The 22170-nt window shown below is 45.9% G+C and overlaps 1 protein-coding gene across 3 annotated transcripts in view; it reads left to right on the top strand.

Annotated features, from left to right (window-relative positions):
* The window catches only part of FAS (Fas cell surface death receptor), a 58710-nt gene that overhangs the window by 18667 nt on the left and 17873 nt on the right, over nucleotides 1–22170 (top strand). For 2 of the 3 annotated variants that reach the window (XM_070752318.1, XM_070752319.1), the window contains exons 3-5: nucleotides 582–719; nucleotides 4580–4691; nucleotides 15082–15158. In XM_070752318.1, coding sequence (XP_070608419.1) covers nucleotides 582–719; nucleotides 4580–4691; nucleotides 15082–15158 — 327 coding nt within the window. The remainder of the gene's footprint in view (nucleotides 1–581; nucleotides 720–4579; nucleotides 4692–15081; nucleotides 15159–22170) is intronic. The other variant, XR_011559165.1, reaches the window with a different exon arrangement.

Raw genomic sequence — 22170 nt, forward strand, 5'->3', positions numbered from 1 at the left:
ACGTAATAGATTTTAGAATTTAAAAATATAAAATACAATGTATATAATGAAAGGAAACCGGTCAAAACTTACTGTCAGAATGTTAACTGAGAATATGTATAATCTGTAATTCAAAATAATATGTGATGGGAATGACATAAGAAAAATTAATAAAGAGATTTAAAAAAAAAAAAAAAAACATCCAGACATACCTATCCCAGATATTGGAAAGGACCCAAAAGGTAGACATCCCAGGTATTGGAAAGGACCCAATAGGTAGACAAAAATGCCAAACATTTGGCATTTGTCTGAACATTTGGCTGACTGTGTGATAGGTCATCATCCTCGTCACTTTGCTTATCTGATTTTCCTCATAGGGCTGAGACATGTATGCCGATAGCACCGAAGTCCTGTTGATGGACTAGTGGATGGAACAGTCCCATTAATAATAATATCATTGGTGGTTATATTTCACAGTAACTAATATATGAAATTTTGCATAGGATGCTTTCAATGTTTCAAATGTCTCCCCTGGTCTAAATATTCCATATTCCCAATCAGAAGGATTTTACTGGCCTTTTTTGAAACATTTTCTTTTACAGGTTATGTTGTCAAATCATTAGATTGCAGAAGCAATCCTAAAACCAATTGCAAACCTTGCACAGTGGGTAAAGACTATATGGATAAAGACAATTATAAAACCACATGCCTACGATGTAATTTCTGTGATGAACAACATGGTATGTATGATCAACAATATTTTATTTCAACATCAATGAATTTCCCACAGTTAATTTGATTACAGAAAGCCTAATTATGACCCTCACAAGCTGCAGATATCTGTGAACACCAACAAGGCTCCTGTGGAGCAAAATAAATTGTTCTGAATACAACTTAAAAACATGTAAGCATGTTTGCGTCCTGATGTTGGCTTCAAAAATTTTAGCAAGGGGTTCTTTGCTTGGTTGCTTGGTGGGCGTTGGACTAGTCAGCCTCCTTCACCATGGTGGAAGGGGGGCATTTTTGTCCTCTTTGGGCTCCAGAAGATTTCCTTGGGCCTCCGGAAGGGCGAAAATGGCCTCCCAGGCAGTAAAGGGCTGCAAAAAGTTTTACTACCACACTGTGGGCATGGCTTATTTTGTGGGTGTAGCTTGCCGGCCGTGTGACCAGGTGGGAGTGGCTTGACCGGGGTGGCTTAAAGGTCATGTGACTGGCTTAAAGGTGGCCAACTTGATGTCACTCACGTCAAGGGTTTGGGTTAGGGTTAGGATGCCTGGCCTCTCTTCACCTCAAAGAGATACAATTTTGCTATCTATATACTATTACTCAAATCCAAAATATACTATTTAATTCTATGTATATATGCTATATGTGTACATACATATTACACACAGACACATAAAAATATACATTATCTACTATATAAACTGTATGTGTATGTTCACACACACACAGGCATGCACAGCTCTTCTAAAATTATACACATACAACCTCATTTACTGCAATAGGAAAAACATACCCAGAGCCCAGAAAGGGGGAAAAAAAAATTGTACCTGATCGTACCCATAGGAGCCCATCACTGCTCTATGATTCCAGAGGCCCTCTGGAAGCTGGAAACAGGGCCGTTTCCATCCTTCCGATCTTTTGGTAGGCCCATTTTTTGCCCTCCTTCTGCACCTGCCTTGCACTTACCTGCATCCAAAACCAGCTGGGTGGGGACTCCTTTGATGGGTGGGTGGGTAGGGCTGGCCAGGAATGGGATTTTGGGGTTTTCTGAACAGAATCTTAGCTAGGGGTTCTCTTGAACCCCTGTGAACCCCCCAGCAGCCCACTCCTGAAAAGAAATGCAGTGGTACCTCGTCTTACGAACGTCTCTTCATACGAACTTTTTATGATACAAACCCAGGGTTTAAGATTTGTTTGCCTTGTTTAAGAACCATTTTCATCTTACGAACCCAAGCCCGGATGCGTGGGCTCTCTCACTGCACGTGTGCTATCTTAATGCATGTGCACTCTCTTACTGGCGCAGGGAATCCCTAGCCTTGTGACTGCCATCGCGGGGATATCCCATTTGCTTGCCGGAATTCCCCGCCTCCAGACTGAAGTGCCTGGGATTTTCCCTTTGCTTTCCAGTGGCTGGGCGAGATGCCCCTCTCCCTCCTCCTCCTCCTCCTCCTCCTCCTCCAGAGCCCACAGGGACAGTCATGCACTTTCTTTTGTCTCCCTGGCCAAAGAAGCGGCAGCCAGTCCTAATCCGGCCGCCGCTTAGCCTCCCTCTGCCTGATCCTGGTCAGCTCCGGTGAACCTGTGCAGCTTCCCCATTGTACACACAGAGAGTAGAAGGAGGGCAAGAGAGAGATTGAGAGGGGGGAAAAGAAATGGGGAGAAAGAGAGGAAGGGAAAGAGAGAGGGGGAATGCATGTGTATGTGTGTGTGTGTGAGAGAGAGAGTGAGAGACAGAGAGAGAGAGAGAGAGAGGCTGACTGCCTCTCCTTTGCAATGAGCCAAGCCAGCCCCTCCCCTCTCCTGCCACCCCACCACCAAATTTGTCCTGAGAGGCACCGCCGCCACCTTTTTCTCCAGGTTGGGGCAGCACCTCTCCTCAAGAGCCCCGAGATGGGGTTGCTGGGCACTGCCATCCCCTGGACGTGCCCGGCGGCTTTGCCTGAGGAGGAGAGAGCGGCTGAGGGACAGGCGAACGAGGGAAACATGAGTCTCTGAAGCTGCATGAGGCAGGGACTGGAGGCAGCTTCTGAGGAGAATCTTCCTCCCCCCAACCCGACGAGGGGGCAGGAAGAAAGAAAGGAATGAAAGGAGAGATTGGGGGCCACATCTTCCAAGAACTGATCAAAGCATCGGACGCCTTTTACCCATCCTTACGTAGGTATCTCCTCATCTCCCACTCACCCTCCATTCTCCCTCTGCTGCAGACTCACATGGGGAGGGAACGGAGGGGTCTCCTTGCCTGCCTTTCTGGTCACTGCAGGTGTGGAGAAGGAGGAAGGGGGAGATGGTGGAAGGCACTCTATTGTTCCAAGCTGGCTAAGTTTCCCATTTTGTTTGCACGGCGCAATCACCTTATCTGACAAAGGAGGCAAAGATGCAAAGATTTTGGGGGGGGGGGGCGCTCAGGTATCTAGGGAGGGGTCATATCGAGAGAACGGTGATGGTGGTGATGCTGGGAGGGTGGGAGAGAAATGTTTTTTCACACACACACACCGCCCAAACCTGCCTCGCCAAAAATGGGATCGCGAGGTGCAAGTGAAATGGGAAACTTAGCCAGCTTGGAACGATAGAGCGCCTTCCACCATCTCATCCTCCCTCCTTCTCCACACCTGCAGCGACCAAAAAGGCAGGCAGGGTGACCCCCCATCCCCTCCCCATGTGATGGTCCCAAGAGAGAGCGCAAGGTCAGCTGGTTCTTTGTCTCCCAGCTCCATGTTAATGTGTGGGGTTGGGTTGGGGACTGCATCTTCCAAGAACTGACCAAAGCATTGGACTCCTTTTCCCGGTGCTGACCTTGCGTTCTCTCTTGGGACCCATATCCTTAACCAGGAATCTCCTCATCTCCCATCCACCCAGGCCCCTCTTCAGCAGCTCCATCGTTATCTATTCGGGCTGCAGCCCGGGGGGGGGGGTGCACAGACATCGGTGCAAAGCAGTGGGGCGAGACAGGCAGAGCCCCATGTGCACACACCTTGCATACCCGGGGTGGGGGAGAAATGGGGGTGCAAGAGGCAGGCAGACACTTCCAATTAAGACAGTTCTCGAGCCTGCGCAGAGAGTGGGGAGTTAAAGCCAACTGTTTTGCGTGCCTCAAAGAGACTCCCCAGGAAGAAGTGGGTGCCAGGCTCAGAGTGAGGCTGAAGTGCCAGGATCCCCCTTTGCCTGCTGCCAGTTCGGGGCAGGCAGCTTCCCGCATGTGTTAATCACCCACGAGGCTCCCTCCGGGCAGTCTCCACTGTCTCCCCCCCGCCTCCTCCACCTGCCCCCGAACAAGGATCAGAATGCCGGTCGTAATAAGGCAAAAGGGGTGAGTTTTGGCATGGGTTTGCATGCATTATTCACTTTTACATTGATTTCTATGGGAAACATTGTTTCATCTTACAAACTTTTCTTCTTACAAACCTCATCATGGAACGAATTAAGTTGGTAAGACAAGGTATCACTGTATACAGTCTTGAGTCACTGGGGTTTGGTGCAGACTTGAGCTTTTTTTAAAAAAGGAACCTAACAGTCCTAGAATTGGACTTTTGTGGTTTTAAGCCTTGGTTTGATGCAGGAAGTTCAGAGTTAGAGGATATTTCATGAGATATTTTCATGAGATATTTTCCAACCACGGACTTGTTTTCAAGTGGAGATTGGTTTTATGAGTGATATGCATTTGAGAATAGATGTCAAACATTCTTAATTATTACTGAAATGTGCAATTTACATGGCCAATGGCAGTGCAAAGAATAACCTTTTGTCTTTCATTTGAAATTATCTCAAAAGGAACAGCGTTCTTTTACTCAAGAAGGTGCCTAATCTTCAATGCCTTGGCAGGCATTTAAAAACGAGATTAAAAAAATTAATAACAAAGTGTTCCCATTTATTTTAGGGATGGAAACTGAAAAACATTGTACCATCACCCAGAATGTAAAATGTAGATGTAGGATTGGTTTCTTTTGCGATTCGACTAAGCCCTGCCGCCATTGTGAAAAATGTGATCTGTAAGTACACCTACTATGAGTGACAAAACTAGATACTCATATATTTTGGTGCAGATGTGACAATTTATCTCTTTTCTCCAGAAATTTAACCTACCTGAAAGTTCACATCATATATTGCTTTATTGCAAACAAGAAGTCCAGGAAAGATTTATTATTGCAGAACTCAGAAATCAAGCTGATAAATCACAGGTGTCAAACTCACCACATCATGTTGCTATCACATGACGTATTGTGACATTTTCCCCTTTGTGGCGCTGGGGTGGGCGTTGCACATGATGCGCACGGGCCACCAGTTTAACCCTGTGACAGATAAACACACCACATCCACATAACACCCACATATATTCCATAAATGTGCGCCTACCCTAGAATTTAATTTCTAAGCCACTTCTTTCCCCCTTTTTGAGTCAATGGAAATTTGGGTATTCTCTATCAGGTTTTGATATTGGAAGCTGGGGTGGCCCAGTGGTTAGAGTGTAGCACTTCAGGCTACTTCAGCTAACTATTAGCTGTAGTTCAGCAGTTCAAATCTCACCACTGGCTCAATGTTGACTCAGCCTTCCATCCTTCCAAGGTGGATAAAATGAGGACCCAGATTTATTTATTTATTTATTTATTTATTTATTTATTTATTTATTTATTTATTTATTTATTTATTTATTTATTTATTTATTTGTCTGTCTCTGTCTGTCTGTCTATCTATCTATCTATCTATCTATCTATCTATCTATCTATCTATCTATCTATCTATCTATCTATTGGATTTGTATGCCGCCCCTCTCCGGAGACTCAGGGCGGCTAACAGCAACAATAAAACAGTGTGCAATAGTAATCTAATATTAAAAATGATTAAAAAACCCATTAATATAAACAACCAAACATACATACATAAATACATACCATGCGTAGAATTGTAAAGGCCTAGGGGGAAAGAGGATCTCAATTCCCCCATGCCTGATGGCAGAGGTGGGTTTTAAGTAGCTTACGGAAGGCAAGGAGGGTGGGGGCAATTCTAATCTCTGGGGGGAGTTGGTTCCAGAGGGCCGGGGCCGCCACAGAGAAGGCTCTTCCCCTGTGTCCCACCAAGCCGTCCCCGAGTCCACGGAGAGGGGCTGCATACAAATCTAAATAATAAAATAAATAATAATAAATAAAAGCAACATTGTTTAGTTGACGGGACCTGGAGAAGATCCACTCTGTGGGACCTAACTGGTCGCTGGGATTCGTGCAGCAGAAGGCGGTCCCTGAGATAATCTGGTCCGGTGCCATGAAGGGCTTTATAGGTCATAACCAACACTTTGAATTGTGACCGGAAACTGATCGGCAACCAATGCAGACTGCGGAGTGTTGGTGTAACATGAGCATATTTGGGAAAGCCCATAATTGCTCTCGCAGCTGCATTCTGCACGATCTGAAGTTTCTGAACATTTTTCAAAGGTAGCCCCATGTAGAGAGCGTTACAGTAGTCAAGCCTCGAGGTGACGAGGGCATGAGTGACTGTGAGCAGTGACTCCCGGTCCAAGTAGGGTCGCAACTGGTGCACGAGGCGAACCTGGGCGAACGCCCCCTTCGCCACAGCTGAAAGATGTTTCTCTAATGTGAGCTGTGGATCGAGGAGGACGCCCAAGTTGCGAACCTTCTCTGAGGGGGTCAGTGATTCTCCCCCAGGGTAATGGACGGACAGATGGAATTGTCCTTGGGAGGTAAGACCCACAGCCACTCCGTCTTGTCTGGGTTGAGCTTGAGTTTGTTGACACTCATCCAGGCCCCAACATCCTCCAGGAACCGGCACATCACTTCCACTGTTTCGTTGGCTGGACATGGGGTGGAGATGTATAACTGGGTATCATCGGCGTATTGATGATACCTCACCCCATGCCCTTGGATGATCTCACCCAGCGGTTTCATGTTTGGGGGCAAGAGGCTGATTCTGTAAACCGCTTAGAGAAGGCTGTAAAAGCACTATGAAGTGGCATATAAGTCTAAATGCTACTGCTATCTGCCTATAAGGCAAGGATAGTAAGGAACTTATTCAATCAGGAAAAGCTAAGCAGAAATGCCAGAGGAAATTTATAAGCAACTCTAGCTTCCAAAAGAGACAGAAATCTTCTTCAGCCCTTGCATTTCTCAGGCTGAAGGAGAAAGGGCTATAAAAGCTAAAAATATTTGGAAGGGAGGGGCAGGATATTCCTTGGCAGCACCAGCAGGCCAGGAAATGAAAAGGGGAAGGTGACCTCTAGGCCAGTGTTTTTCAACCAGTGTGCCGCGGCACACTAGTGTGCTGTGAGAAACAGTCAGGTGTGCTGCAAAGAAGGAAGCTCAGTTTCTGGTCTCACAACTATTTGCTCAGGGCACGAAGAGCAAAAAGTTGCAAGACCGGAAGCTGAGCTTCCGTCATAGCACCTTCTAAGTTTTCCAACAGCTGCAGTGCCCTGCCCGGCTGGAGCTTCCCTGGCGGCAGTGGCAGGTGAGCGTTGGGGCCCGGCGGGAGGGCGCCGGCTGTGGGAGGGTGCCGGCAGCATTGGCATCGGGCAGTAGCTACGGGATGGTGGCTGCAAGCAGTTGGCAACAACATACATCATGCCAGCAACAGTGGCACTGGGCAGTATCTGCGGGGTGGCAGCAGGGCGGTTGGCTGCGAGCAGGAGCTCCAGGATGGAGGCACCGTCAGTGGTGGCTGGATGTGTTGCTGGACACTGTACATGCTGGTGCTGCAGGGCTGGCACTGGCCCACTGGCTGGGCAAGGATGGAGGTGCCAGCCCCATGCCCATGCCCAGAGCAGTGCCAGCATGTACGGCATCCAGCAACACATCCAGTGACCACTGTCAGTGCCTCCACCCTGGAGCTCCCGCTCGCAGCCGACCGCCCTGCCGCTGTCCTGCGGATACTGCCCGATGCCGCTGTTGCCGGCGTGGTGTATGAGAGAGAAAGAGAGAGAGATATATATAGCAAGAGAGAGAGAAAGAGAGAGAGAAAGAGAGAGAGAAAGAGAGAGAGAGAGAGAAAGAAAGAGAGGGAGAAAGAATGAGAGAGAAAGCAAGAGTGAGAAAGAAAGAAAGAAAGAAAGAGAGAGAGGGGGGAGAGAAAGCAAGAGAGAGAGAGAGAAAGAGAAAAGGAGAGAAAGGGAGAGAGAGAGAGAGAGAGAAATGAGAGAAAAAAGGGGAGAAAAAAGAGAAATTAAAAAATTATTGAGGCAGAGAATGAAAGGAAAGAGAGAGAAACAAAAGAGAGAGAGAGAAGTGACTCTTGATTTAAAGCATATGATAAAAAGCACCCAAAAATAAGAGAGAGAAAAACCTCAGCCTCACCTGTTTTTGGAAAGAATAAGAGAGGAAAAAAACCCAGTCCTCACCTGTTTTTGGAAATGGTTCAAGAGTGTGTATACACTCTCTCACACACACACACAAGGGGGGAGGAGAGAGGAATGGAAAAAGAGAGGAGAGTGTCTTAGAGTGTCATTTTGTGTAATTTGGTTGTTGGTGAGCCCTAGGATTTTGTAAATGTAAAAAATGTGCCGCGACTCAAAAAAAATTGACTGCTCTAGACAACCCTCCATCTGTCTTCAATCAGTAGAAGTGAGAAACGGAAAGAGTAAGGAAACTCAAGCAGATGTCTCAAAGGTACTTTTTCAAAAGCCATTAGCTGTTTATTTTCTTCAGGAAGAGGAGGAGGAGAGGAGGAGGAGGAGGAGGAGGAGGAGAAGAAGTAAAAGTAGTAGTAGTAGTAGTAGTAGTAGTAGTAGTAGTAGTAGTAGTAGTAGTTGTAGTTGTTGTTGTTGTTTAGCTTCTCACCCAGGAAGCTTCAATGGTTCTAGCAAGTTGGCAGGGTGGAATCTTCCTGGAACTGCTGAAAGGACTATATTGTAGACAGGATAGATAGGTAATTGTCTGTTGAGAGAGGGCTGCTTCCAGTCCTTTCAGCAGTTTCCAGTAGCTTCCACCCCCACTTGCACACTGTTATATGTTTATTGAAGGCTTATTGAGGGCTTATTGAGCTCTCAGGGAGAGTGATAATGACCAGATGACTGCAAAGAAATATGATCCTTCCAACCCCACCCTATCCTGTCGGAATCAATCCTTCCATCACTCCCACAAGTTCTTCTTCCTCCTCAAGGGAAAAAAAAAACCAGTCCAGTTGACTTTTGTAAAAAAAAAAAAGCACCTTTGAGACAACTATGACCTGGATGACTGAGAATTTCTACAGAATGAAGCAGATACAATTGGAACTTTGACATCCACACCTTTAGCTATTATTCAAACTTAGAACAAAGCTGAAATATAAATACTTATATTTGTAGAACCGGGCCTCACACTAATGGCTATTGCAGTATTTCCATAGTCATAATGATCATGATTTGCATCTTTTTAGGATGGCATTCCACAAGCAAAGTCAGTGAAGAAGTCAGAAAAAAATTGGATGTCACAGTCACATGGGTTCCTCACTTAGCAGCTTGTATAGTCCTCATTTTAACAATGACAACCAGAACTGCCAAAACTACCGTTATAAAAAGTATGTAGATTTTCAACTTACATCAAAGTTGCTTAAGGATATAGTTTCCAGTCTCAATTAAAACTTGTTAAATGAGGAATACCTGTAGTGATTTTGAGGCCAGAGATAATATTATGGCATGTCCTTGAAAATAAGGGCTTAAATCTCAACTTTGACAGCTGAATGTTTTGAATGCAGCCCTGCACTGCCGTGACCTAAATTGCCTTATTGACTGTGTTGTGTGCTATTTTTCTGACTAAGAACTTCTTCTTCTTCTTCTTCTTCTTCTTCTTCTTCTTCTTCTTCTTCTTCTTCTTCTTCTTCTTCTTCTTCTTCTTCCTCTTCTTCCTCTTCTTCCTCTTCCTCCTCTTCCTCTTCTTCATCCTCCTTTTTCTCTTCCTCTCCTCCTCCTTCTCTTCCCCTCCTCCTCCTCCTCTTCCTTCTACAAGCATTTCTGATAAGATGAATTATTACGTTTTTCTTCAGCATCTTCTGAAGGATATTAGACTAGTGTACACGGTATAAAATAGACCATATAATGCTCCCAATAACACTGGGCATCTCTCTCTGTGTGTCTCTCTCCCCGCCTCTCTCCCTCTCTCTCCCTCCTCTCATAACTACTGCTTTACTGTCTCTAGATCTTAAATGTTAAACTCTTTCTAAATCCAGAAAGAACAGTAGGCTTTATAAGATGCAGTGAGTAATGCAATCTGTCATTAGCTCTGGAACAGAACATGCACACTAACTTAACAAACACCAGGTGGCGCATTATGGTTAAGAATTAATCTGGATTTTGTGTCATGTTCGGCTAGTCTGTGGTTTTGGATTATTGTATTGTTGTTTTTAAAAAAGATTATTTAGGTGGTTCTCACACAATTACGTCTATTTTTAAGTGCTCACATTCAGCGAGTCATGCCTACTTTGTAAACTTTTTGCTGAATTTCTTAACTTTTATAAATAAATACTACTTACCCTGTTTTCCCCAACATAAGACATCCTCTGATAATAAGCCCAATTGGGCTTTTGAGTGCATGGCAATTAAGGCCAAGCGCTTATTTCAGGATTTAAAAAAAATACAGGGTCTTATTTTCAGGGAAATACAGTGAATTTATATACCACCAAATCTCTTGACTCATATCATATATCCCAGAGGCCGGTCAAGTCCCAGAGTCAGCCTTCTCCAGGTCCCATCAGCCAGACAATGTCATCTGGTAAAGTCTAGGGGAAGAGCCTTCTCTGTGGCAGCTCTGGCCCTCTGGAATGAACTCCCCCCAGAGATCCATACTGCCCCCATTCTCCCTGTGTTCCATAAAGTTTTAAAGATCCACCTCTGTCAGCAGGCTTGAGACCATTGAAATTTTAATATCTTGCCCCGCCAAGTGAATGAATGTGTGATAGATGATGCATGGATCTGTTTGTTTAACTTTTAACTATGGGGATTTTTAAATTGTAATTTTATTCCAATTTCTAACATGTTTATATTAGTCGATGGAGAAGGGCGACATAGAAATTGAAGAAGGAAATCTTCTGTAGGAAGTGAGGGTGAACAATCCAAGTTAGTATCCTGAACAGTTTGAAAGTTTGGTACAGTTGTTGATTCTTGGCGCCTTCGTAGATGGTCGATGTGCCTTTTCCACACTCGGCCATCGTCCAAACGTACATAATAAGTCTTTGGCGCGGTTTGCTGCATTATAGTCCCTTTTATCCAATTAAGTCCACCATCAAAGTTTTTAGCAAATACAGTTTGACCCAAATACAAAGTTCTTTCAGGATTTACAACGTTATTTTTATTTTCACAATACAAGGGATGAAGCCTATCTATTGGGGACCTTAGTTTTCTCCCCATCAAGAGTTCAGCAGGCCTTTTTGAGTTTTAGCATTTGGGGTGATGTGCTGGGTTAATAAAAATTGGTCAAGGTGTTCTTGCACTTCCCCTGGTCCTGAGCTGCACAGGGCTTCTTTGGCCACATGCACGTATCTCTCAACCAATCGGTTAGCCCAAGGGGAATAAGGTGAGATGAGCGCATGCCTAATGCCTAATTGGTCTAAAAACAACTCCATTTGCCTGGCAGTTAATTGGGGACCATTATCTGACACTAATATATCAGGGCAGCCATGTGTGGCAAAAAGACGGCACAGGGCCTTAATGGTGGTGCTAGTGGTGATGCTGCTCATGGCAATGATTTCTACCCATTTAGAATAAGCATCCACAATTACTAGAAAGGATTGTGACCCAATTGGGCCTGCAAAATCTATATGAATCCTTGACCATGGTCCCTTTGGTTGTTCCCACTCCATTGGGGTGATTTTGGGAGGGTTTGGCCTAGACTCTTGGCAGGGATCACAAGTGGCTACCCATTTCTCAATTTTTGAATCAAGCCCTGGCCACCATAAATGTCCTCTGGCCAAACTCTTCATTCGCACAATACCTGGGTGTCCCCTATGCAATAATTCCAAAACCTTGTTTCTTAATTTAGAAGGAATAATGACCCTGTCTCCCCACAAGAGACACCCTTAAAGATAAGACAATTCTTGCTGTTTGTTTTTGAAGTCTTTCAAGCAATCATCATGGCTCTTGTTAGGCCATCCCCTTAATACATAGTTGACTACTTTTTGCAATACAGTGTATTCAGCTATTTCTTTAGCAGTAGTAATTGGGTTATCCTCTAATTCTAAGACTAAGACATCTGAAGCTGGGGCTGGCTCTTCTACTGCTAAGGTCATGGGGCACCTGCTTAGACCATCTGCGTGATTAATTTATTTCCCTCCCTTATGTTTGAGTTCATAGTTATAAGCCACTAAGAATATAGTCCACCTAATTAGACGGGGTGACATAAATGGAGGTGTGGGTTTATTTTCTGCTAAGAGTCCCAATAAGGGTTTATGATCTGTTACTAGTTCAAATTTGCACCCAAAAATATAACTATGGAATTTCTTAACCCCGGCTACTAGGGCTAAGGCCTCTTTATCTAATTGGCTATAATTTCGTTCTGTGCTAGAGAGAGTCCTTGAAAAATAAGCTATCGGGGCTTCTGTGCCATTTGGCAATACATGTGCCAAAACAGCTCCCACCCCATACGGCGAAGCATCGCATGTTAATCTCACCGGTAGCAAGGAGCTATATTGGACCACTACGCTGTTGGATGATAAAAGGTTCTTTATTTTGGTAAATGCTTCGTGTTCTGTTTCCCCCCAGGTCCAAGATGTTCCCTTCTGTAGTAATTTGTGGAGAGGCTCAGCTGCTGTAGCTTTCTGTTTTAAAAAAACAGAATAGAAATTAAGAAGGCCCAGAAATGCTTGTAATTCAGTTTTGTTCTGGGGCTCTGGAACTTCTCTTATTGCCCTTATCTTATCTGGGGTTGGGTGAATGCCTTCTCCATCAATTCGGTACCCTAGGAATTCCACACTGTGGGTACCCCACACACATTATCTGCTCTAATTCTAAGGCCCTTTTGCTGCAATCTTTTTAGAACTTCCCTTATTCTATGTTTTAGTTGAAGTTGATTTTCTCCTGATATTAATATATCGTCAAAATAGGGTATGGCCCCTTTAATTCCACATAGTAGCCTTTTCATTAAGCTTTGGAAGATTCCAGGGGCTACGCTCACTCCAAACTGCAACCTTGTACATTTAAATGCACCCCTGTGTGTTACTATGGTTTGCGCTAGGGCAGTTGGCTCATCTACAGGCAATTGCTGGTATGCCTGGGCTAAATCGATTTTTGCAAATATCTTCCCTTCCTCCAAGGAATGGAGCAATTGCTGGACAACAGGAATTGGGTAAGAGTGGTGATGCAGGCCCTTATTAAGAGTTGACTTATAGTCAGCGCAAACCCTCAATGAACCATCAGGTTTAATGGGGTAACTATGGGGGTTTCCCAAGAGGCATGGTCAACAGGGACCAGGATGCCCTGCACTATTAGTTTGTCCAGTTGCTGGTCTAGTTTAGGAAGCAGTGACAGGGGGACTCTACGTGGTTTAAGCCTCACAGGGGGAACTTTAGGGTCTAGGGAAAAGGAGATTGGTGGGCCTTTGTAGGAACCCAAGGTGAAGCTAAAGACGTCAGGAAACTCCTGTAGGAAGTTAGGGGATTTTAGCTCAGTTATATTGTGAATACCAGTAATCATAATACCCAGGGGAGCCATCCATTGTAAGCCCAAGAGGGAGTGTCTGGCTCCAGACACCACAAGCATAGGTAGCGTACATTTCACATTTTAAAAAGCTACAGGTACATTAATCTTTCCCATAACAGGAATAACTCCCCCCTGAAAATCCCTAATCACAAGAGCAGTTGATTCTAATTTAGCCTGTGTAAGAGCAGGCATGTATAACTTAAGTTTTTCCCAAGGCATTATGGTAAATCTAGACCCAGTGTCTAGTTCCATCTGGCAAGGTTTTTCATTAAGAACAGTGAAATTACAATTTTGTTCGAGTCCTTGGTTACAGTGCTATTAACCAAATGAGCAAGGTTACCTTGTACGTAGTCTCGGTTGGTGTTGGCATTGTTTCTGCGGGCAGGAAAATGAGGAGTGCAGCTGTCGCGCATCTGGCCAGGCTGACCCTGATGGCGAGGAGGTGGCTGGGCGGAGAAGGAGTCCTCGGGCAGGGGGGCTCTGCAGGCCTCTGCAATTTGTCCTCGGCGGTCGCATCTGCGGCAGATTGAATCTCGAAAAGGGCACTTCAGGTGCAGATGGTTCCCTCGGCAGCCGGGGCAGGGGAAGATGGGTCGCAGTTGTCTTTGTTGTCTTGAGGGGTCAGATTTCAGTAGGAAGCAGGTTTCGTCAGCATTGGCTGGTAGACCTTGCTCCTCTGATGAATCGGACTGGGTAGGCTGGTTTTCTATCTTTGAGATGACTTCCCGCTTGTCATTTTGTTTCAGCTCTTTAGCGGCAGCATCAGAGATCTCAGCAGTTTGAGCCATCTTAATCACCGTTTGTAGGGATGGCTCGTCTTCTGTGAGGAGTTTGTTTCGTACGGCTGCATTTTTCATGCCGAATATTAAGGCATCGATGAGCTGGGCTTCAGGGTTGTCAAACTTGCATTTTGACATGATGGTGCAAAGACGGGTCGCATATTGATTGATGGATTCGCTGTCGTGTTGACTCATCCATGAGAACTGGTGCCGGTATACGATGGCCGGTTTGGTGGGCTTGAAATGGGAGGTGAGCTTGGACTTCAAGGTGTCCCATGTCACGGAGTTTGCCGGCAGCGGGTCTGTCAGTGTCTGGGCTAGGTTGTAGATTTCGGAGCTGCAATAATTGAGGAAGATGGCTCTCTTTCTGTCGCTGTCAGCGTCCTTCATTCCCGCGGTTTCCAGGAAGATCTCGAATTTTGCTATGTAGCTGTCCCAGGTGGACTTTTCTGGGTCAAAGAAATCAGGAGCCCAGCCAACAGGCAGGTTGTCCATTGTGGAAGATCGTAGGTTCGACCGTCCGACGTCGCCAGTGAAAAGTCTGAGGCAGTCGGTTCCAAAGAAACTCTTTATTAGGTTCAGCTCTTTCGGAAAGTGACTTCAGCGAGGAACTTGACTGGCTTTAACACAGAGCCAGACGCTCCTTATATACTTTCCAACTTCCCGCCGAAACCCAACTGTCAATGTCTCGACCAATCAAAACGTTCAACACACATTTAACTTATTTAGATTGCTTCAATGCATATTTAACCGAAGGAAGGAAGGAAGGAAGGAAAGGAAAGGAAGGAAGGAAGGAAGATAGATAGATAGATAGATAGATAGATAGATAGATAGATAGATAGATAGATAGATAGATCAGCAATTGACAGGATATGCCAAATCCTAAGATTGATGCTGGAATACACCAAAAATTCAAGAAGGAGGAACTTGATAGGATGAAAAGCTTTCTCTGATTAGACCTCTTCATTATTATCCACTTTTTATCTGCAGGTGTGAAAATGGTATCATTGCAAAAGAGTGCACCCCAACGCAAAACACGGTGTGTGGGGAAAAAGATAACACAAAAGGTAACTCTTGATTTGATTAATAAATTGTTCTGTCGAGGTCTCTGGTAGAATCCTCCTGAAAATTCACAGATACACATTTCAGACACACACACACATGTTTGACAATTCAAACAATTGTTGTGAGCCGCCCCGAGTCTTCGGAGAGGGGCGGCATACAAATCCAAATAATAAATAAACAAATAAAATAAATTCAAAACAATGTTCTTTATACCGAAAATCCAAATAAACTAAGCTCTCTTTTTGTATAGCAAAGAGCACTCATCTCCAAACAAACTGGTAATTTGTACAAGTCCCTTATCAGTTCTGAGGCAATTCACAGTCCTTCTTCTTTCACAAAGTGAAACACACTTTGCTCTGGTTTAGTTTCAAAGCGGGGGAAAATCAGTACACAAAGGTTGAAGTCAGCAAGGCAGGCACGAAACACAATGATCAGATAATCCTCCACAATGGCCAAACCCACAGGCTGCTATTTATAGCAGCCTCACTAATTACCACAGCCCCACCCAACCACAGGTGGCCTCATTTTCTTTGATAATAATCTCTCAGTTGTTGTTGCCTATTCATCGCTCTCCGCATGCGTGGCTGTATCATTAACTCTTGTTCCAAATCCAAGGAGGAGCTAGATAATTGATCTCCTTCTGAGCTGTCTGCCACACTCTCCTCTCCCCCCCTGTCACTCATGTCTTCTTGGTCAGAGGAGCCTTCATCAGCAGATTCCACCGGGAGCAAAACAGGCCTGCATGATGTGGATCTCTCCCCCACATCCACAGTCCTTGGGGCAGGAGCTGGGCCAGAGCTAAGTACAACATAAACTATGTTTGATTAATGCTCCAGAAAGGAAAGAATATGAGGGGTAACTGAGGAGGTGTCCCAAAAAAAGCTGTTGTGGCGGAATAACTACACAATGGAAACCTCACTTCTGCATAACTTTGTGATCTTTGATTAATGATTGTAGCTTTCATCTTAAGTTTGTTTGATACCACTCCCTGTTGAAGCCCATGAGAAGAACTGGATTTGAATGTATGCTTCAGTTCATCAAGGCTCTAATAGCCAGTCTGTCCAAAACTCTTTCTATGCTCTTACTTCCTTTTGCTTCACCTACCACTTCATCTATCACCTTAGCAAGCAAAAGGGACCAGGAAAGTAGAGGACTCCAAAATCAGCCTGATTCTAAAACTGAATAATATGGTTTGATATAAACTTGTGCTGGATTAAATCTGGTGCTGGATAGACTTATGGAAGCTCTGAAAAAAGTAATGCCTTCAAATCAGGGGTGAAAGCCAAAATGGTCTGACAGGTTCTGGAGAACAGGTGGCAGAAATTTTGAGTAGTTCAGAGAACCAGAAAATACCAACTCTGGAGATTTTGCAATATCCTTCCCCTAGGAGTGGGGAGGGGATGGGGATTTTACAGTATCCTTCCCCTGCCATGCCCACTAAGCCACATTACACCTACCAAGCCATACCCACAGACAGGGCCGCCGATAGGGCGGTACTACTGTGAGTCGCGTCACGGGCCCGGCCAAATTGAACAATGAGGGGGACCCGGTTTTGCCCGCCGGCCTCCTGGCGCCTACAGTAATTTGTTCCCAGTGAGCAGCTCCTCGCACATGCGCAGTACCGGCCCTCTCTTGCCGGCTGCCTGCCTCACCAACGAAAAAGGCGGGCTTTTTTTACACAGAAGGCTGCTTAGGAAAGAAACAAAATTTAACACAAGCGCAAGTTGTAGGCTTCGCACGCGTGCGCCAGCATCCCCCAAAAGGCCCCCCGTGCACCCTTTTCCAAGGGCACGCACGAAGCCGCGGCTGCCCCCCGCCCCGTGCCTCTAGCCCCCTCGCACCCCTGTGGCTACTCACCGCTGCCCTCGCCCGCCCGCCCGCTCTGCCTCTCTTTCTTCTCTGTAGGCATTCTCACAGTGGGGGCCGCCGGCCGGCGAAGGCAATTTTCAATGTCGGGCGTGCTTGCCAGGATGCCCGGAACATTCAAAGTAAGAGCGAAGGTTTTTCTTACTTTGAATTTTCCGGGTTGGGCTGGCAGCAGGGGGATGGGGAGAGTGCGCGTCAGCCCACGCACCCAACATTGAAAATTACTTTCGCCAGCCTCCGGAGAACGAGAGAGAGTGAGAACGACGACAGAACAAGATAGAGAGAAAGTGAGTGAGAGAGAGAGAGAGAGAAATAGGGGGAGAGAAAGAGATAGCAAGAGAAAGAGAACGAGAGAGAGAAAGAGTGTGAGAGAGAAAGCAAGAGAGAGAGAAAAAGAAAACAAGAGAGGGAAAGTGAGAAAAAGAGAGAGAGAGAAAGAGGGGGAGAGATAGAGAAAGAGAGAGAAAGAAAAGAGAGAGATGAGAGAGGAAGGGAGAGTGAGAGAGAGGAAGAAAGCAAGATAGAGAAAGAGAGAGAGAAAGAAAGTAAGAGATGAGAGAGGAAGGAAGAGAGAGTCAGAGAGAGGAAGAAAGCAAGAGAGAGAAAGAGAGAGAAAGAAAGAAAGAGAGAGAGGGGAAGAAAGCAAGATAGAGAAAGAGAGATAGAAAGAGAGAGAGAGAAATGAGAGAGGAAGGAAGAGAGTGAGAGAGAGGAAGAAAGCAAGATAGAGAAAGAGAGAGAGAGAAGGAAAGAAAGAAAGAGATGAGAGAGGAAGGAAGAGAGTGAGAGAAAGATAAAGAAAGCAAGAGAGAGAAAGAGAAAGAAAGAAAGAGATGCGAGAGGAAGGAAGAGTGAAAGAGAGGAAGAAAGAGAGAGAGAGAGAGAAGAGTGGAAGGAAGAGAGAGAGAAATGATAGAAAAAAGGGGAGAAAAAAGAGAAATGAGAAAATGATTGAGGCAGAGAATGACAGAAAAGAGAGAGAAACAGAGAGAGAGAGAAGTGATTCTTGATTTAAAGCATATGGTAAAAGCACTTAAATAATAACAGAGAAAAAACCCCAGCCCTCACCTGTTTTTATTAATAGTTTTGCTGGTTGTTTTAGTTTTAATAGTAATGGATTTTGGTTTTTAAAAATTATTATTGACAAAATTGAACGGGTCCAAAGACGGGCGGTGGAAGGTCTTAAGCATAAAACGTATCAGGAAAGACTTCATGAACTCAATCTGTATAGTCTGGAGGACAGAAGGAAAAGGGGGGACATGATCGAAACATTTAAATATGTTGAAGGGTTAAATAAGGTCCAGGAGAGAAGTGTTTTTAATAGGAAAGTGAACACAAGGACAAGACACAATCTGAAGTTAGTTGGGGGAAAGATCAAAAGCAACCTGAGAAAACATTATTTCACTGAAAGAGTAGTAGATGCTTGGAACAAACTTCCAGCAGACGTGGTTGGTAAATCCACAGTAACTGAATTTAAACATGCCTGGGATAAACATGTATCCATCCTAAGATAAAATACAGGAAATAGTATAAGGGCAGACTAGATGGACCATGAGGTCTTTTTCTGCCGTCAGTCTTCTATGTTTCTATGTTTCTATTAATTTCTTTTAATAAAAAAGAAGGGATTTTTTTATTTATTTATTTATTTCTATGCCGCCCAGTCCCAAGTTTTTCCTTATTTCCAGATTGCATTTCTTCTTGGTGAGGTTCCGCCCGTTGCTTCTTGTACTACCTTCAGGTGGCATGGACAATAAATAGATGCCATCTGCTCTGTGGCAGCCTTTAAGGAGTGGGAAACTACTATTATATTCCCCCTCAGTTTTCTATTTATTGAGCTAAACAAACTCATTCTCTTAGCCCTTGTTCATAGGATTTAGCCTCTAGGCCAGGGGTGTCAAACTCAATTTCATTGAGGGCCACATCAGGGCTGTGTTTGACCTCAGAGGGCTGGGGGAGGGCTTGCCCAGGGTGTGTGGCCATGGTGGGCATGGCACGGGATTTGGGGGGCAGTAGTTTTAAAATGGCCGGGGGGGGGGGGAGACACTTAGGCTGTATGGGGCCCCAAAATTCCTGATGGTGGCCCTGCCCACAGAAACAGTAGTAAAAAAAAATGGATTTCACCACTGCTTCAAACACAGCTTCCCACTCAAGACCCTGGAAAGTCCTTAAAAGGCAGGATTAATCAATGGCTGTGCTGCCTCTTCTCTTTGGATGGAAGTCTGGGTCCTTTATCAGTCTTTGCCAGAAGGCATCAAAGCCACTCTTGAATATCAGTAAGTGTTGAATAACACTTTGCATAAACAAATATTTATTGCTTTTTATTCATCTTATGACCATTGAATGTTTAGAATGTTTATGGTTGTAATTGTATGATTTTAAAGTTTAGTTTTTTATAATGTTTTAAATTAACTATTTATATTAATTCATTTGTGAAACAATTTTAAATCTATCTTAAGAGTCAAATAACACTTTTCATGAGTTTCTCACCTCAAAAGGGTGAAAACCCATATTTGTGATATTCACTCATTTGGATTTCATCAAGTATCTGGATTTTGCAGATTCTTGGCCAATCTTCGGAAGTGTATCAAATTTGGTTCATCTTCTGAAGAGTTTGAATATGTTTAGAGAGCTTGAGTAACATTATAAATGTCTAGGAGGTGTCCTTGAAACCACCAAAAATTAGTTCAAATCAAGAGAAATCTTACCTATAGAGCAGGGGTCGGGAACCTATGGCTCGCGAGCCAGATATGGCTCTTTTGATGGCCGTATCTGGCTCGCAGACAGGACTCCTGCCTGTCTATGGGATAATGGGGGGGGGCGGGCCCGGCGCTTCTGCTGCTGAGCCCAGTCTTCTCCCGGTGGCTTTCGACTCCTCCCGCCGAGGAGCTGCAAGGCTGGCCTCGGCTCCCCTTCCCTAAACCCCCGCCAGCCCCCTCCTTCCCTTCCCACCCTGCCCACCTTCCCCGAGGCGTCCCTTGCCCATCATCCCCTGCCGGCCAATGGGGCAGCGGGACTGCTAGATGGGCAGCTCTTCCGGCGAGGGTAGTCCTCCGCCCGCACAGAAAGCATCCTCCCTCACACCTAGCGCCGGCTCCATTCTTCTCGCCTTTTTCCCGCCTTCCGTCTTTGGGGCACAGCAGGACAGCGCCGAAAACCGCGGCATCGAGCAGAAGCCGGGGGACAGCTGCGAGCGGGAGCCCCAGGAGGGAAGTACCGGCAGCGCCCCGCCCAGCTGAAGCTTCACTGGCGTCGGCAAGTGTCCTTTGTGGCCCGGTGGGGGGGGGGGGGAGCTGCAGCGGCCGTAGGCAGTCATAGGGAGATGGCGGCGGCGAGAGGGAGCTCCAGCTGGGCTGGGGGTTCGGGGGGGCCATGAACGCCGCCCGGAGCCAATGGCTTCTTTTGGGCTTACTTGAATTCCTGCTGCTGGTAAGCGCGCGCGGGTGGCCGGGTGGGAAGGGCGAGGCGCGAGGGGGAGGCAAGTGGAGAAGCGGCGAGAGAGAGAAGTGGACCAAAAGAAAGAAAAGGGAAAGAGAGGGAGGGAAAGAGAAATGGAGAGGAAGGAAGGAGGGAGGGAGGGGAGGGAGGGAGAGAAGGAAGGAAGAGAAAGGAGGGTAGAAAGAGAGGGAGAGAGAGAGGAGAGAGAAAGGAAGAGGAGAGATAGAAAGGAAGAGAGAGAAAGAAAGAGGGATAGAAAGAGAGAGAGAGAAAGAGAAAGATAAAAAGAGAAAGATAGAGGGAGGGAGAGAAAGAGATAGAAAGAGAAAGAGAGAGGTTGGGAGAAGAAAAAAGAGAGAAAGATATAAAGAGAAAGAGAGAGAAAGGGACATAAAAAGAGAAAAAGAGAGAGAAAGGGAGAGAAAAAGAGAAAAAGAAAGAAAAGTAGAGAGAGAAAGAGAGACAAAAAGAGAGGGAGAGAAAGAGAGAAAGAGAGAGAGAGAGATAGAAAAGCAGGGGGGGGCACACCTATTTTGCCAGCCCTCGGATGGGCCATAGGGATCCAGTGTATGTGGAGGGAGAGGTCCCCAGCTTCTGTTCTGCAGAGGGGAAGCCAAAGCCCCCGCATGGGTTATGCAGAGTGCCAGTGTTTGGGGCAAGGTGGGGGGTGGGGTCTTCCTTAACCCCCATTTCTTTGGTGGGGCTAAGAGGCCTGCCCAGCAGGGCTGATGTGTTGCGGAAGGTCTTGTCGAGGGAGACCAGTGGAGCCCCCCCCCCCCGCTCCCATCCCCAGGGAAGGGTTTTTTGGCATCACTGCCACTGGCTTTGGAATGAAGCCCCCGGCCTCTTCAGGGGGTGGAGGGAGGGGTCCATAGCACAGGGCTGGACAATGGCTGAAGACAGTTGACTGCAGCTTTCAGAATTCCTCAGCCAGGAATATGAAGAAGACAGTTTGAAAATTTAAAAGGGAAGGAAGGAAGGAAGGAAGGAAGGAAGGAAGGAAGGAAGGAAGGAAGGAAGGAAGGAAGGAAGGAAGGAAGAAGGGAGGGGGCCCCCAGACACTTAGGCTGTATGGGGCCCCAAAATTCCTGATGGCGGCCCTGCCCCAGAGGAGCCGCGTGGGTCTTCTCCTGGTGAGTCACCGCGGCAAGGATGCAGGCGAGGGAGAAAGGGGAATCCGGGACAGAGAGAAAGAAAGAGGGACAGAGAGAAAGAAAGAGAGGGACAGAGAGAAAGAAAGAGAGGGACAGAGAGAAAGAAAGAGAGGGACAGAGAGAAAGAAAGAGAGACAGAGAGAAAGAAAGAGAGGGACAATAGGTATGGGTAAGGGCACACCACCTGTAGTCACTGGATGGGGGGGGGCTACTGGGGTGTAGTAGGTATCCCTACAGCTGACATCTTACCCATATGGTGGGCCATGCTGGGGTATTGAAAGTGACAGCTGAACACGGCCGGCGTCAGCACCCGACTAACCCGTGACGAAAAGAAGACAGCTCTTCTAGAGGTCTACTAAAGTTCTATAGCACAAGGACCAAAAGAAACCTGGAGTTGGCCTTGCTTGCAGACAAATCCACAAATTAAAGAAATAATGACTCAGAGCCTTCTATTCACCCCCACAGTACTGCCCTTTATTGAAGAAGATGACTAAAAGAAAGAAGGATGAGGAGTATCGTACTTTTCAGCAGGAGTGGACAGACGAATTTGCCTTTGTGG

Source organism: Erythrolamprus reginae, chromosome 5, assembly GCF_031021105.1.
Source record: "Erythrolamprus reginae isolate rEryReg1 chromosome 5, rEryReg1.hap1, whole genome shotgun sequence".
NCBI classification, from domain to species: Eukaryota; Metazoa; Chordata; class Lepidosauria; order Squamata; family Dipsadidae; genus Erythrolamprus; species Erythrolamprus reginae.